Raw genomic sequence first — 17,397 nt, 5'->3', positions numbered from 1 at the left:
AAACCCCGTCATAAGGTAGTGTAGTGCATTAAATGCTTTGTGTTAAGTGTTCCCGACCGAGTTGTTAATCATTACGCGCTTCTTAAACGGACTTCCTCTTGCACTGAGGCGGCACCAGGAGGGATCACCACACAGAATACATTCACTTCATGATATTCCTGCTCTCTGAACATTTACAATGCTAAGAGAAATACTTGATATCATTTTCATGATGAAGTGCATTAAAGCATTTATTAAACATGCACGGTAGTGCTGCTCCCTCGCAGTAAGGCGTCCCCAGGGGTACGTTCAGTGTAAAGAACTTTATGGCAGGTGTGTCGAGGCTCCAAAAAACTGGATGTATGAATGGGTATCGCACAAGTTTAACTTAAAAATTGTGTAAATGTTGGGTTCATGATCTGGTGGTCGGAGACACAAACACAGAATTCAATGGATGTTCTTTTGAGCGGGCTCTCTTTATTGCATACGTGCTGTCTCTATCTGACGTACCAAAACCCCAATTCCTATCCTTCCTTTTTCTTTCTCCACATAACCAATCACCACACGATAACACAAAGCATTTCATGAGCTACATAACTTATGACAGGGTTTGAGAAACTCTAGTAAATTAAATATTCATTTTAGGATGAAGTTTAGTTTATGATGTTCTACTTTGACTCTTTTAGGGCAGGTGTCGACTTTTGTCGACAGGAGGGGTTAAGGGCGCATGTCGACAAAAGTCGACATCCAGGGGTAGAGGGAGATGATCAGCTGTTTATAGCGACAAAACATTGTTACGTTACAGGCATTTCCTCTCTGCTAGGAGGAATGTTAGACTCATTGACTCTGCATCTAATCCTTGCGTGTGCGTGAGTTACGAAATGTAAACAAATGTAAACAAAGGCAAGATGCCATTGACATCTCACGAGGGAGCGAAGCGAGTGCAGAAAACAAAATACTCAGCAGGCGATGTTTTGCGCATTACCGCCGAGTCGGACTCTGATTTTTCAGAATCTGATTTTGTTGACAGCGATCAGGAGATCGAGCAAGAGAGTGAGGAACTGGCATCAGCTGATCGGACACCAGCCGATGACGCCCCAGGTGATCGGCTGCCAGGTAAGCGTATTCGCGCAGCCGACTCACCTACAGCAAGGTTCGTGTGGGAGGAATACCCAGACATTGATCCGTGGGAGCCAAACTGGCTACCATCCATGGCTTGCTGTTGGACACGACAGATTACCAGCCGCTGGACCACTTCAGGCTGCTCTCTCCTGATGCTGCTTTTCAGCTACTGTCAGACGAGACAAACAGGTATGCAGAGCAGTTTTTTTGAATCGCGGGTTGTGCTTGCACCACATTCTCGTTTTTCAAAGTGGAAAAACGCAACAAAAGACAAGATTGAAGGGCTTTGCGGCATTACAAATAGAGATGGGACTACACTGGTGATAACTTCAGGGAGCATTGGTCCAAACGTGCTCTGTCCCCTGGTGGCTTTGGACAGGTTATGCCGCGTGATAAGTACGTGCTGCTGCAAAGTTTTATTCACTTCTGTGATAACCAGAAGCAAATCCCAAGGGGTGAGCCAGGCTATAACCCCATGTATAAAGTTCAGCCCCTTATTGACATTGTGGAACCAACATATAAACAATTTTATTAGCCTGGCTGTGATTTGTCTATGCATGAATCTATGATAAAATAAAAGGGACGCCTTTATTTCGGACAATATATGCCAGACAAGCCCACAAAGTATGGCATAAAGGATTTTGTACTGGCAGAAGCAAACACTGGTTTCTGCCTGAAAGCAATTACATATACAGGAAAGTATTTCTTTTAAAGAGAGAACTGTCCCTTGACAAGTCAGGTTGTGCTGGAACTGCTTCAGGGCTATGAACATTTGGGTCATGTTGTGTACATGGACAATTGTTATACATGCCCAGAATTGTTCATGGAGCTACAGAGCAGGGGAATTGGATCTTGTGGCACAGTGAGGGTGAACAGGAGACACATGCCTTCACAGTTGAAGCCAGACAGGCTGAAGAGGAAAAGAAGTGACAATCCGGTTTTCATGTGAGCGGAAAACTTGGTGGCATTGGCATGGCATGATGTCAAACGGGTGACTTGTCTCTCTACAGTACACACTAACAATATATGTGAGAAACTGCAGCAACAGACAATTGAAAAGGAGGCACCAATGCAACACATACTGTAAGCAGTGCAATGTGGCAATGCATGCAATTGGCTGCTTTGAGCGATATCATACTTTGCAGGACTATGCTGTGTAACATTTATGTGAAATCATAGTATGTGAAATCATATAGTATGCAGGCTCATACAACATGCAAGACAGTAACATTTGTCAAAAGTAAATATTTTTTGCTGATTTCATATGTTAAACAATTGCTTTTTTTTTTTTTTTTTTTTTTTTTTAAAAAGAACACAGAGTTAGTTTTTGGAAAAATATTCAGCCCTGGGAGAAAAGAAACAAAAAAAAAATTAGCCCTAAAAGAGTTAATGACAAACTACGAGAATTAAGTCAACACATCGACTTTAATCTCAAGATAAATGGCAAGAATAATGTGGATATGTCAACTTTATTCTCGACATAAGCTTAGCAGCACTACACAGACTGCACTGACACTGAGAACAGAGTCGTCACTTCCTGACACCCTTTTTCTGATATCTGACAGGTTGGTTCCACGAGTCTGTTTTATTTTATCAGTCCTCCTCTCACCTGCCCACCTCCACATCCTCTTTGCTTGTGAAGTGCTGCTCCACTCCCACTATTGGCATGTGCAGCCTCCTGTATCCTGCCCACCTCTCCATACTCCTTGCTACTGTAATTAAACTGCTCCGCCCCCACTATTACCATGTACACCCCCCTCTCGAAAGCTCACCTCCAAATACTCTTTGCTTGTGAACTCTGCACCGCCTCGTCCCGGCTATTAGCTTTAGCACCGAGTGATCGGCAACATCCCGTCCTGCGCGTCTCCCCTCGCAACTTGCGATCCTACTTCTAAAATATTTGTCCACCCGCACGCTCGTCCCTTGCCATCTCTGCAGATCATTAGATCTGCGGCTGTCATCTCGCATGACAGGTGGAGCGCCCGGCTAAAAGACGCTAGGGAGAACACTGCATGTCAGTTACCAGCATATTTAGGACACAGTCAATCAGGGCAGCTGCTTGCTGTGGTGTGCACTGGGTATTTTTCCTCAAAACAAAGTCTGACAGGTTGTTTTTTTTTTTGCTGAAATTAGAATACAGTACAAGTCTTCAAATATAATATTTTTACTTCTAGCTATGCAGTTGGTGTTATTTTTTTTTTATATTTTAAAATTGATAACATTAGCACTTTTAAAATGTTAACACTTAAACTCTTTCTTTAGCAGAGTTACAAAATGCCTTACTGTAGTCACTTTCTAAACCATGTTCATCTTCTCTCTGTATAATTGTGTTAAAGTTCTACAGCATATATGTACTATTATTATTCCCAATTTCTAAGCTTGCAATTGCTGCTAGTGTGACATCAATGAATTAAAAATTAAAAAAAAAAAAAAAAAGGCAAAACTCTGTCACAGGACCATAAATGCGGAGAAACACATGAGTAAAGAAGACAGCACCAGCCGAATTAATTAATTATTAACCATGTGGTGTAGACACCTTCTCAGTTAGCCATATTCCATTTCTGACTGCACAAACATTCATCTTTGCCCTATGGGCAATTTTTCACTATGAATTTGTGCACATTTGGCTATCACTGTCTGCTTTTAATGTTGGATTGTGTAGGTGCAAGGAGCGACACTTCAAACACACGCTCCTTCAATGAGTGGATGTTTTCTTGTCTAGTGCATGCACAGGGCAGCATAGTTTGACAATTCTGAAGGCATCACTGACACAAGGGTCTGCAAGAAAGGAATGATGATGACATTTACATCATGCGCATTGTAGTGTATTCCTGACATGAAAACATCGCACAGCTTCAGCAGTTCACCAGCTTGAGGAATGAGTCATTTTCAGTCAGATCACATTGCCATTAACATTGTGTTGCGTGTGTATACATAGAAATGTAAAATATATCTTTTATAATAAGGCAAAAATTTGACAAAGTGACGCTAAATAAGATCTATATGTATCTGTTCTGACTTGCCTACAAATTTGACTTTAACAACAGACTTTGAAATAGGTCAGTTTCAAATGCAGGCAGTCCCTGGAGTATTAACTAGGTCCATTTCTAATAATATACAGTAATCCCTCGCTATATCGCGCTTCGACTTTCGCGACTTCACTCTATCGCGGATTTTATATGTAAGCATATTTAAATATATATCCCGGATTTTTTGCTGGTTCGCGGATTTCTGCAGACAATGGGTCTTTTAATTTCTGGTACATGCTTCCTCAGTTGGTTTGACCAGTTGATTTCATACAAGGGACATTATTGGCAGATGGCTGAGAAGCTACCCAACTTACTTTTCTCTCTCTCTCTCGCTCCGACATTCTCTGCTCCTGATGGAGGGGGTGTGAGCAGGGGGGCTGTTCGCACACCTAGACAATACGGACGCTCGTCTAAAAATGCTGAAAGATTATCTTCACGTTGCTCCCTTCTGTGCAGCTGCTTCGTGAAGCGACATGCTGCACGGTGCTTCGCATACTTAAAAGCTCGAAGGGCACGTATTGATTTTTGATTGTTTGTTTTATCTGTCTCTCTCTCTCTCCTGACATTCTCTGCTCCTGACGGAGGGGGTGTGAGCTGCTGCCTTCATTGCAACTGCTTTGTGCCGCGGTGCTTCGCATACTTAAAAGCCAAACAGCCCTATTGATTTGTTTGCTTTTCTCTCTCTCTCTCTCTCTGACATTCTCTGCTCCTGACGCACATTCCTTTGAAGAGGAAGATATGTTTGCATTCTTTTAATTGTGAGACGGAACTGTCATCTCTGTCTTGTCATGGAGCACAGTTTAAACTTTTGAAAAAGAGACAAATGTTTGTTTGCAGTGTTTGAATAAAGTTCCTGTCTCTCTACAACTTCCTGTGTCTCTGTGCAAATCTGTGACCCAAGCATGACAATATAAAAATAACCATATAAATATATGGTTTCTACTTTGCGAATTTTCACCTTTCGCGGGAGGTTCTGGAACGCAACCCCCGCGATCGAGGAGGGATTACTGTACTATATCTACAGCTGAACTACCAAATTAGCAATACCCCTAAAGTTGTCTTTAAGGTCGCTTTCAAAATTGCAATGGACAATAATAAAACCAAGTTATTGCCAATAGCACAAACGCTACGAACTGTTCTAAACTGTTCAGAGGGGGCTGTGCGGTCTCATAGTCTGGAACCCCTACAGATTTTATTTTTTTCTCTCCAGCCACCTGGAGTTTTGTTTTTTCTGTCCCCCCGGCCATCAGACCTTACTCTTACTCTATGTTAATTAGTGTTGTCTTATTTTAATTCTTACTGTGTCTTTTATTTTTCTTTTCTTCATCATGTAAAGCACTTTGAGCTACATTATTTGTATGAAAATGTGCTATATAAATGTTGTTGTTGTAAATTACCCATTATTCCTACTCCATTATTGATACAATTGTACATGATGAGTATGTACCCAAATATGGCAGAATCACGTAGTCTGAAAGCAAATAAGTGCAGCAGGATTGGAGCAGAGGACAGCTCGTAAACGGTCTCTGATCCACAAAGCTAAGTGTGAAAGCACCCTAATAAACAGTGGGAAGTTAGCTTACCGTGCGAAGGCAAACTTTTCAGGCATTTTCTTTTCATGTGCTTATGCAGGACAGTCATATTTCCATGCCGTGCCAATTATGCATTGCATAATTTACAACCAACCTTTTTTTCGGAAGGCTTTAACACAAAGCATTTCCATACTTTTGACATTTTAGGTTGAACTTTTGTCTCCCTCCGTCTCTTCCATGGTGAACTGCACTGCTACCGATCGTGATGAAGTAACGTAATGTGTGATATCACCGATCCAACTATCGAAAATGAAAATCATCAGCAACGAATTTAATAATCAAATTAACCAAAATTTTTCAATTAGTTGTTCCAGCCCTCTTTGCATCTGAATGTAGTTGAGTGGCTCCAATCTGTGCTTACAATATGTTACAGTAGATGTTCAAAGTATTAGTCACTTGGTGGAAGCGCAAATTATATCTTGCTTCAGTCAGTGGAGTGGTGGGGGAGAGGTTGAACTTTTTTAGTGTTTAGACTCTATGAAGCATCAAGACAGTTATTTCTCTAAAAATAAACAAACATCCTATTAATAATAAGTGCTGTCCAATTATGGTTTGAATAATCATATTAAAAATAAGTAAATATTGAAATATACTCGAATGTAGGTTAAACGTTCTCAGTGCTACTACATATATATTTGTCTTTAACGTGAGTTTATAATTACTAATTATCTTTTTTGCTTGAGATACATCTGGCAATGAATGCAGCTCTAAAGACTAGTGCACTGCACAGCCTGAACTTGAAAAATACCAGCAATCACAAAAACAGGATTTTCTATGAATGGTAAAGGTCATGATCAAAGAGAAAAGTAGAGCCGGAACACTTCACATGCCAGTAATCATATGTGAAACTTGTACAAAAATCACTCCCAATTACTTAAACATTTTAAAAGCACTCACTACTTTACTCCCCAGCACCTTGCGCTTCATCCAGCCTTTGTTCCGCATTTATCTTTTTTATCCTCTCCTTTCAGGCAAAGTGATATTTGGCTTGTCCACCAACATCAGTGCCCAGCGAGCAGGTGTTCAGTGTTATGGGCCACATTTATGAGAACAAGAAGAGCTCTCTCCATAGCATAAATGCAGAGAAGCTGTGCTTCAGACATTATAACCTCACTTCACTGTAATGGGAGTATCACTTTGACCATGTTACTCATATTTCATAATACTCATAATTATTGTATTACCTTTACAATAATTGAGTTTTATTGTTTTATTTATTGTTTTGTAAACACAGAATTTAAGAATACAGAATTGTTTCACAATTTTGAGTAGTTTCTAATTTAATTATATGGATATAGTTTAGAGTTATATTGTTATTATATAGATAACCTTTACAATAATTGAGTTTTATTGTTTAATTTACTGTTTGTAAACACAGAATTTAAGAACATATTGTTTCACAATTTTGAGTAATTTCTTATTGAATCGTACGGATATAGTTTAGAACTATATTGTTATTATATAGTTTTTTTTATTTTTGATTAATTCTCTAAATAATTGTTGAACACTTTTTGTATATAGTTAAAATAGTTTTTATGCATGTTTGGTTATAAAATATAAAATGTTTATTTGAATATTTTTGTACTTGACATTTTGTTTTGAGCCCAGGGGGAGGGGCTATCTATTGGTCACTTTATATAGGTTATTGGAAATCACAGGCTCCTTTTATCGAAATCTCTGATCAGTTGGGCTCTAGTTTATTTATTTTTAAATTGGACATTGTTTAAATAACTGAATTGCTTAATTTTGAATTTTTTTCTGCTATTGATGTGACTGAATAAGTCACTTTTGAGACCAAGAAAGGATAATGTAATTTCACATATTATATATTCACATACAAAATACAACTGTTTGTTTATAATATGCCCCTGGATTTCATTAAGTGCTAAGAAAACAAGTAAATAGTGTAACAGTGTTTTCCCATGTGTAAAAACTGTACTTAGAAAGTGTAGGGAAAATGCTTAACTTTGCTTATATTTCTTCTCTGTATCTTTAGAAGGGTTTAGTTTTGGGGTGGGGGTTGATTTGTTTTCAATCCTAGTCTTGTAAAATTGATCTATTTGTACGGAATGTTGTGCGATTTCAATAAAATCAATAAAAAATTTTAAAAAAAGGTTTGGTTTTACTGCAAAAAGAATGCGATTACAGACAGTGGAGTAGGGCTTTTTTATCATAAGTAGGAGAGGGCATGCTTGTGGGGTGCTGTTTTATCTCAAAGTTACTGCATATCACACTGGGTGGACATACTGCTTCATCTCACAGCTCAAGGAGTGCATGACTTAAATGAGGAAACTGGAAGGTAGACATAGCATATGTAAAAATTCCAAGCTATAATCCTTTGGAGAAAGGTGAACTTGAAAAGTCTCATTGGGCCAAAGGATCACTAAAGAGCCCAGAAATTTTCAAAGTCTCAATCTGATGTCCTTGGGTTTAAGTAAGATTCAGACCCACTTTGGGCAACAGTCAATCAATATCTTCCTTACAGAGCACCTTTAATGGTGCATATCATCACACACCACTTCATTTCACAAAATTATTATTTACATAGAGTGGGTATAGAAAAGAATCATCCAATTTGAAAATATTCGTATTTTGTTGCTTTACAACCTACACACAAAAAACACTTTTTTTCAGCCTTACTTACTCGATGCAACATATATCACCCAAGTCAAAGATAATAGGAAAAGTCCAGAAAAATACATTAAAAAAACAAGAATCACTGACACTGATAAAGGATCACCCCTTCCCAAACAATACATGCAAACTCAATCAAGTGCTAAGTAATCACTTTCTTCATTACACACCAAGGTAATTGGTTGTGATCATGAACAGCTATTTCTGGAGCATTCCTGTGCTTGGTAGTCATCTGAAAGCAAACAACTGACTATGGGTGGCGATGCACTTTCAAAAGATCTCACAGAATTAGCTGTGGACAGGCACACATCATGAGATGGGTACAGAAAGATTACAAAAGCTTTTTTAAACCCTAGGAGCACAGTAAAGTCCATAATTAAGAAGTGGAAAGTGTTTGGTACTACTAGGACCCTCCTCAGATTAAGCAGTCTCTCCAAAGTGGATGGAAAAGCAATGAGGAAACTGGTCAGGGAAGCTACTACCCGGTAAAAGAGGCTATCAACAGGCCAATGGCAACTTTGAAAGAGTTACTGGACTTTATGGCAAAGAGTGGTCCATTGGGGACATATGACAACAATATCACAAGTGCTCCTCAAGAGTGGCTAGTATGGGGGAGCTGCAAGAAAAAAGCCACTCCTCAAGAAAAGCCACATTAAGTCCTGTTTAAGCTTTGTCAAAATGCACCTTGAAGATTCTGAGTCCAAGTGGAAAAAGGTGTTATGGTCAGATGAGACCAAAAATCAAACTATATTGCCTCAACACCAAACAGTACACCTGGTGGAAAGCCAAAACACCATCCAAAATACACCATATCTACAGTAAGCCATGGAGGTGGTAGCATCCTGTTGTGGGGGGGGTTTTCTGTACCAGGGGCTGTGGCGCTTGTCAGGGTAGAAGGAAAAAACGGGGCAAAATATCCTCAAGTCCTTGAAGAAAATCTGTACCTGTAAACAGGACAATGACCCGAAGCACACAGTAAAATGGACTACACAGCGACTAAAGGTGAAAAAAGTAAATGTCCTTGCGTGGCATAATCAGAGCACAGACTTAAGCCCTACTGAAAAATCTATGAAATTATTTGAAATTTGCAGTCCACCAACAGTCACCATCAAATTTGACTAAGCTTGAACAGTTCTGTAAAGATGAATGGGTAAATGTGCAAAGTTGGTACAAAACTATCCCAAAAGACTCATGGCTGTAATTAAACCAAAAATAGTTCTACAAAGTACTGATATGGTCAGGGGGGATGATCCTTTATCAGTGTATTATTTTTCCAAACTGTTGCTTATTCAGCTTTGACTTGGATATAATAGGTTACATTGATTAAATAAAGCTGATAAAAATATCAGTGTGTGTTTTCATTTTAGGCTGTAAAGCAACAAAATATGAACATTTTCAAAGCGAGTGATTCTTTTCAATACCCACTGTAGATAACAGTAAATCAAATGAAACTTCCCAAACTGTTTAATAAAAATGCTTTAATACTGTGCTACTTACACAGATGTGGACACTGCAGAAACTTTTAGTCTCCCCCATTTCCGTGTGACAGCAAGGAAGGAATAACCTTTAGGTTTTCTAACAAAAAACTGAGGAAAAACTGACATGCCTGTAACATCTATATGCTTTTTTAAAAAGTCTATAACACCATTTTACAGGAAAGCAGAAGGGGATTGACTTCGTCTCCTGTTTGCTCTCTTTAAAAAAATATATAAATTAAAAAGTGTTGGATGTTGACTACTGAATTTATCATATTAATTCTTGTTACCTTCTCAGTGCTGTGAAAAGCCAGGGCCTTTCCAGGCTGTACTGGATTAAAGACGAAAATAAAGCCTGCGTGTTATGTTCAAAGGACACACATACAAATATGAGGCCAATCCAGAATAACTAATTAGCCTGTACAGAATCTCTTTGTGGGAAATAATTGCACTGCCCTGCAAAAATTCCCACAGATAGAAAGGAGGAGGTAACTCTAGGGCTAAGCAAATGGTCAAAGATATCATCCATTGCTGACTGGCTGGACATCGCCAATGTTTAAAAAAAAAAAAAATTGTTGATTGGCCTCAAACCCATGAAAAGAAAATATGCTCTACAGTAAATCCACGCTGAAACACAACAAAGTACCATTTTTTCTATAACACTTGCCAAGACACCATACTTGATTTGAGTAAAAGTAATTAGTAACTACTTAAATTAACTTGGAATGAATCACCTTTGAGTAACATTGATGTAATTCAACACACATAGTAGTATTTTATAGGTATTCAGGAATACGTTAGACAAAAAACTAACTCCTGCATCACCAAGCTAAAACACCTGTATACCATTCCCACACCACCCAGTGCAGATGCTTTCTGGGGTGCATGGGTATATCAGTTGATTCCTTGCAATTTAAAAGCTTCCAAACCACCACCACAACCACCAAAAAGAGGCAATGGTATCAAACTGTCAATGTTTCGATTCACTGTGACAATGTGAACTTCTACAACACAGCACAGCCTTAGCTATCTCCAGACAATATTCCAAGTCAGGATTTGAATTCCAGGCTCTGGTCATGATAGGCAAAAATTTGCACCACTGTGCAACCTACATTGACTTTGCAAAATCTACATACAAGAACCACATACAGTGGGTACGGAAAGTATTCAGACCCCCTTCAATTTTTCACTCTTTGTTATATTGCAGCCATTTGCTAAAATCATTTCAATTAATTTTTTTCCTCATTAATGTATACACAGCACCCCATATTGACAGACACAAAAAAAAGAATTTTTGAAATTGTTGCAGATTTATTAAAAATAGAAAAACTGAAATATCACATGGTCCTAAGTATTCAGACCCTTTGCTCAGTATTTAGTAGAAGCACCCTTTTGAGCTAATACAGCCATGAGTCTTCTGGGGAAAGATGCAACAAGTTTTTCACACCTGGATTTGGGGGATCCTCTGCCATTCCTCCTTGCAGATCCTCTCCAGTTCTGTCAGGTTGATGGTAAACGTTGGTGGACTGCCACTTTTAGGTCTCTCCAGAGATGCTCAATTGGGTTTAAGTCAGGGCTCTGGCTGGGCCATTCAAGAACAGTCACAGAGTTGTTGTGAAGCCACTCCATTACTTTAGCTGTGTGCTTAGGGTCATTGTCTTGTTGGAAGGTAAACCTTCGGCCCAGTCTGAGGTCCTTAGTACTCTGGAGAAGGTTTTTGTCCAGGATATCCCTGTACTTGGCCGCATTCATCTTTCCTCGATTGCAACCAGTCATCCTGTCCTTGCAGCTGAAAAACACCCCCACAGCATGATGCTGCCACCGCCATGCTTCACTGTGGGGACTGTATTGGACAAGTGATGAGCAGTGTCTGGTTGTCTCCACACATACCGCTTAGAATTAAGGCCAAAAAGTTCTATCTTGGTCTCATCAGACCAGAGAATCTTATTTCTCACCATCTCGGAATCCTTCACGTGTCTTTTAGCAAACTCCATGCGGCTGTCATGTGTCTTGCACTGAGGAGAGGCTTCCAACAGGCCACTCTGCCATAAAGCCCTGACTGGTGGAGGGCTACAGTGATGGTTGACTTTCTACAACTTTCTCCCATCCTGACTGCATCTCTGGAGCTTAGCCAAAGTGATCTTTGGGTTCTTCTTTACCTCTCTCACCAAGGCTCTTCTCCCCCGGTAGCTCAGCTTGGCCAGATGGCCAGCTCTAGGAAGGGTTCTGGTCGTCCCAAACGTCTTCCATTTAAGGATTATGGAGGCCACTGTGCTCTTGGGAACCTTAAGTGCAGCAGAAATTTTTTTGTAACCTTGGCCAGATCTGTGCCTTGCCACAATTCTGTCTCTGAGCTCTTCAGGCAGTTCCTTTGACCTCATGATTCTCATTTGCTCTGACATGCATTGTGAGCTGTAAGGTCTTATATAGACAGGTGTGTGGCTTTCCTAATCAAATCCAATCAGTATAATCAAACACAGCTGGACTCAAATGAAGGTGATCTCCAGGATGATCAGAAGAAATGGAAAGCACCCGAGTTAAATATATGAGTATCACAGCAAAGGGTCTGAATACTTAGGACCATGTGATATTTCAGTTTTTCTTTTTAATAAATCTGCAACAATTTCAATAATTCTTTTTTTTGTCTGTCAATATGGGGTTCTGTGTGTACATTAATGAGGAAAAAAATTAATTTAAATGATTTTAGCAAATGGCTGCAATATAACAAAGAGTGAAAAATTGAAGGGGGTCTGAATACTTTCCGTACCCACTGTATTTTTGAGAGACTGGCGATTTAGTAGTACCTTGACTCAAGTAGAACAGAAGGGGGGGAAAAAGAACAAAAATTTGTAATACTCAAAACACAAACAATTAACATAGTCACAAGTCTCAAAGAATCTAGGCAATAAGATTAGTTTATTTCTAAAAGGTTATTAATTAAGAGAGTCAATAGAAACCATGGTATATTATGCAATACCAGTAATGGCGCACTGCACAAATACACTTGACTTGCGCATTCCTAGTTTTCAGACTCTTTCTCTGTACATTTAGCATTTGTTTGCTCAGAGGTTGATGCGCTTGCTGCTTAGCTCTTCTTTTCTCCACCCTACTGACCCGCTTCTTCTCTTCTTTCATCAGCATCTTTTAACGTTAAAACTGATTAAGTCAGTGTTGCAATTATTTAGTACGTTTCCTTAATTTTTCACTTAAGTTGGCACTTAAGTTTTCAATCTGCCTCAAGAATGATTTAAGATATGAAGAGGTAGGGGAAGTGACGGCGAAGGTGGTAGGGAATGCCCTGCTGGCCGCTGCCGAGAGTTGATTCTACAATAAAATAAAATAAAACTAAAAAGAGGAATAACCTTGGAGGTCAATCATCACCCCGAAAGTGGATAGCAGACGTAGGTCAAATGGTTTGCGAGCTACAGGTGATTTAAAATCATGGACAGACAGACTGACGGCCACGGTAGCGTATTATTTAAGAAGATTACTGAGACGAAAGACAAGAATGTTTCAAGAACTATAAATAAAGGAACATTATTTTTAATAAACAGAGGACACGGAAATCTTCAGGTCCCACCTGAATGAGAGATGAACTTTCAAAAAAAAAAAAAATCCTAGAAAGAAACTAATGTGTAGAAGCTGTACAGCAGAATACCAGTTTGGAAAAGATGCTTAGCCATACTTTATAATGTAGAGAACAGCATTACCCACTTATCGATGATATAGTACATTGGAACAATGTTTTTTAAGCAATAAAGATTTATTTAGCTTATCTATAGCATGTGGAGATATAAATTAATATTTCTGATGCTTGTGGCTATAATTAGGCCGAAAAAACAACAACATAAAAATGTGACAATAAACCATGACTATAAAACAGCCTGGCTAGGACCAGGTGTAGCATGCGTGACTTGGTGCTCTTCTGCTGTTGAGGCCCATAGCCACATCAAGAATCACCTCTGATTCTAACCAAACTGACTACTTCCTTTGTCTTTGGCACTTGTTTAGGACACTGCTCTATAGAACAGGAAGCATTTCCTAAAATATTTAAATACAGGACTGTCACAAGAAACCTCAGAGAAACACCCATGCCTCACAAATGAATGACACCAAACATAATTCTCATGAATGTTTCCATGCAGTTCTTATGATATAACATTTGTCATGCTGAGCTAAAAATAACATGGAAACGCCTACAAGAAATGTGCTTGGTCACTATACTCCTGCTGAAACCTCAATAGTGAATCAGTTACCAATTTACAGAGAAGCTGCTACAATTTGCTGTTGTGGTTTGTTGTGCAAAACTGGACATACACCCTTACTCAATGTGCCACACAAACCTTTCTTTCAAACACACTAAACAACTTCATTGAACATGTGCTACCAAGTATTTGTCACTACAAAGAGAGTGGTTATACCATTACACAAATCTAATAGGCATGTGCCGACAGCTTGCAACCAGAGCAGTACTACAGAGTGGATGCTTTTAGAATAGTTTTCTCCCTGGTCATTTTATTGAGCGGTAAGCGCTTACAAAGTATGACAACCATTGCTCTTACTTTCGGGAGCTCTTCATTTGGTATATTTTCAATGAACAGAAGCACATTGAGGCACTTCTTGTGTGATTTTGGGCTATACAAAAATAAATTGTATTGTATTGTATTTTGGTGTGCTTTGCTGTGTTCAAAACTGCTTTATACTCTGCTCTTTATGTTGAATCATTTACATGTTCAAAATATGATTCAATGTTGCAGTTCTAAATACATTACAGTCAAAATACTTAAGTTATATTTTCATTTGCATTGTAAACAAGTTGAGAGATTAGAGTATTGTATTAGAGATGGAGATCCTAAATCACCACTTACTTCTAAAATTCTTAAATTCACAGCACAAATTTTTGTCTCATTTCAGTCCTTTAAGCCTATAAAACAATGAAACTTCTGAACAAAACAAGTAAGGATGTGCTACATGGTGTTAAAGTGTTACTTAATCAATCCCACATCCTCCTACAATACACAAAATCATTCTGAGAATGAATTAAGTAACAAAAAATATATTAAAAAAGGGGGAATAGATAGATTATATTTGCAGTCCCAGGGCAACCATGTACTAAAGATAAAATCTCAACAGTGGCCCCACTGTTTAGATCTGCCGTTTAGCAAGAAAATCTATTCCAAGTAAGACGTCACTTTTAAAGTCGAAAAAAATGCTGTTTCATTCTCCGTCTAAGATGCTAAAAAAGGTACGAAATTTTGTAACTTGTGCAGCTAACAAATTGCAAACTCACATGGCCTTTATGCAAACGATTGAAATCTGAATTCACCTATACATATACACATATATATGTATATATAAAAAGTTCTGACTACTTAAGACGTTTCTGCAAAACAACTACTTCTCAAAATAAAACGGGTGTCCTTGCTAATCTGTAAAAAAGTAAAGCTGATAAAGTTGAATGTGGAACATTGTCAATTGTGTTCAGTAACTTCTACTAGTAATATTATCACTAGAGCAAGAACAGAACATATTTTTGGACACTCCGGTTCGCTGTCACATATATTTTAACTTACGATTTAAAGCAGGCAGTGAAAACTGAATCAATTACAACAGAATTAACGAAAATCAAGCATACCACAAATAAGCGTTTTCCTAAAAAAAAAACAAGAAGCTAAGCAGATGGAACGCAGGTTTTCCACTTTAATAAGTCGTTTTAATGGTTCAGAAGTCGTACCAACGAGGTACATCGCAACCTGTTGCTAAACCGCCGGAGGAATAAACTTACTGTCTTTACGTTTACCAGTGACCAGAACTTAAACATTCCGCCATGTTTTAAGGCCTGAGAAAATACCCAACTATTAAAACAAAATCATTTTCCCAAAATCCTGTGTCAGTGAACTATGAGTCCGGTCTGCTTTGTATCTCAAAAAAACATTCAACCAGTAAGCTTCAAAAGCGTAAAACCAGCCTGACAACCGACCTGGGCAGTAATGCTATTCTCTCGTGGAGGAAGAGTTAACTAACATTTAACGTGAACAATTTACTCTTTAAAATGTTTCCAATAGCTAATTCTGACATCATTCTCCGCCCATTCTCCTCTCTGTCCGCCCGGTTAGACCTCAGATTACTCAACTTCTTCGTGGCCTAGTACTGCTCAACTGATCCCCGGTCTTTCCTGAGCCAGTCCTGCCAATAGGCACCTCACCTGTATGACCTCATTGACCTCCCTGATGCACTCCACCATGTGCTGAAGAATCTGTTCTGCAGTTAAAACTTCAAAGCGATAATCCTCTTCTTCATGGCCAGGCCCCAGACCGCTGCCTCCCGTCTCTCCACACACGTCCCGCTCGCCGCCGGCCTCGGCAGGATCGACCAGCTCCACCTCCTCGAGCTCCAGGGTGTCGTCTTCGGGCTCCTCTTCGGCACTGTCTTCGCTACATTCCTCCTCGTCGTCAAATTCATAATTGTAACCCTCGTCCGAGTCCATTATCATATAATGGTCGGATTCCGGGGAGTGAACAAACGTTCAGATAGCTCTCTCTCTCTGTATTTTTTTAAAACCCACACTGCTTTTTTATTTTTCAGCCGCAGAGAAAATATCAACACAAGCACCGCCGCAGCTGAACCAACAAAGAGACACGGCGTCACACGTTGACGCGAGGCTTGCGTCACGCAGAGTAACAAACAGCTCCTCTCAAGCTTCGTCACGAGTGTCAATAAAGTCGATTGAAAAAGTCCCGGGATTTGACGTCAGGCAACGGGCATATAGGCTGAGGCAGCCATATTTAGTGTGGCAAAGCAAATTGCTTTGAGGGTGGGAACTTACATGTAATGTATTAGACATTACTAGCAAAGTTTTTAGAGCATTATATGATATTCATTGTTATGTCTGCCTGTTTAAATGCCATTTTTCTGATGAAACTGTCACTTCGTTTTAATTAAACTAATCTGTTCAAACAATTACAAGTTTTTAATTTTTTTGTAATAGAAAAATAGCCTTTCCATAACTATAGATATTTTTTGATTTTGCAACAACAGAAAACAATACTAATTGTTAATTGTATCACTGTAACTCCATGAACTTTTTTTAGTTAATCGGGGGAACTTATTAGGAATGAAAAATAGCAAATATTATACCATTACATAAAAAGGTTGATCAGGCAGATGCATGTAACTATAGGCCTGTAAACTTAATCTGAATCAAAAGTAAATTAATTGAAGCAATCCATCCATCCATCCATTGTCTCCCGCTTATCCGAGGTCGGGTCGCGGGGGCAGCAGCTTGAGCAGAGATGCCCAGACTTCCCTCTCCCCGGCCACTTCTTCTAGCTCTTCCGGGAGAATCCCAAGGCGTTCCCAGGCCAGTCGAGAGACATAGTCCCTCCAACGTGTCCTGGGTCTTCCCCGGGGCCTCCTCCCGGTTAGACGTGCCCGGAACACCTCACCAGGGAGGCGTCCAGGAGGCATCCTGATCAGATGCCCGAGCCACCTCATCTGACTCCTCTCGATGCGGAGGAGCAGCGGCTCAACTCTGAGCCCCTCCCGGATGACTGAGCTTCTCACCCT

General features: G+C 39.4%; 1 protein-coding gene across 1 annotated transcript in view; it reads right to left on the bottom strand.

Annotated features, from left to right (window-relative positions):
• arih1 (ariadne ubiquitin-conjugating enzyme E2 binding protein homolog 1 (Drosophila)) overlaps positions 1-16,512 on the bottom strand; it is a 245,209-nt gene extending 228,697 nt beyond the window's left edge. The window contains exon 1 of the mRNA XM_028823941.2: positions 16,037-16,512. Coding sequence (XP_028679774.1) covers positions 16,037-16,324 — 288 coding nt within the window. The 5' untranslated portion in view covers positions 16,325-16,512. The remainder of the gene's footprint in view (positions 1-16,036) is intronic.
• Positions 16,513-17,397: the final 885 nt, after the last annotated feature.

This window comes from Erpetoichthys calabaricus, chromosome 17 (assembly GCF_900747795.2).
Source record: "Erpetoichthys calabaricus chromosome 17, fErpCal1.3, whole genome shotgun sequence".
NCBI classification, from domain to species: domain Eukaryota; kingdom Metazoa; phylum Chordata; class Cladistia; order Polypteriformes; family Polypteridae; genus Erpetoichthys; species Erpetoichthys calabaricus.
This window is presented reverse-complemented; position numbering and strand designations above follow the sequence as displayed.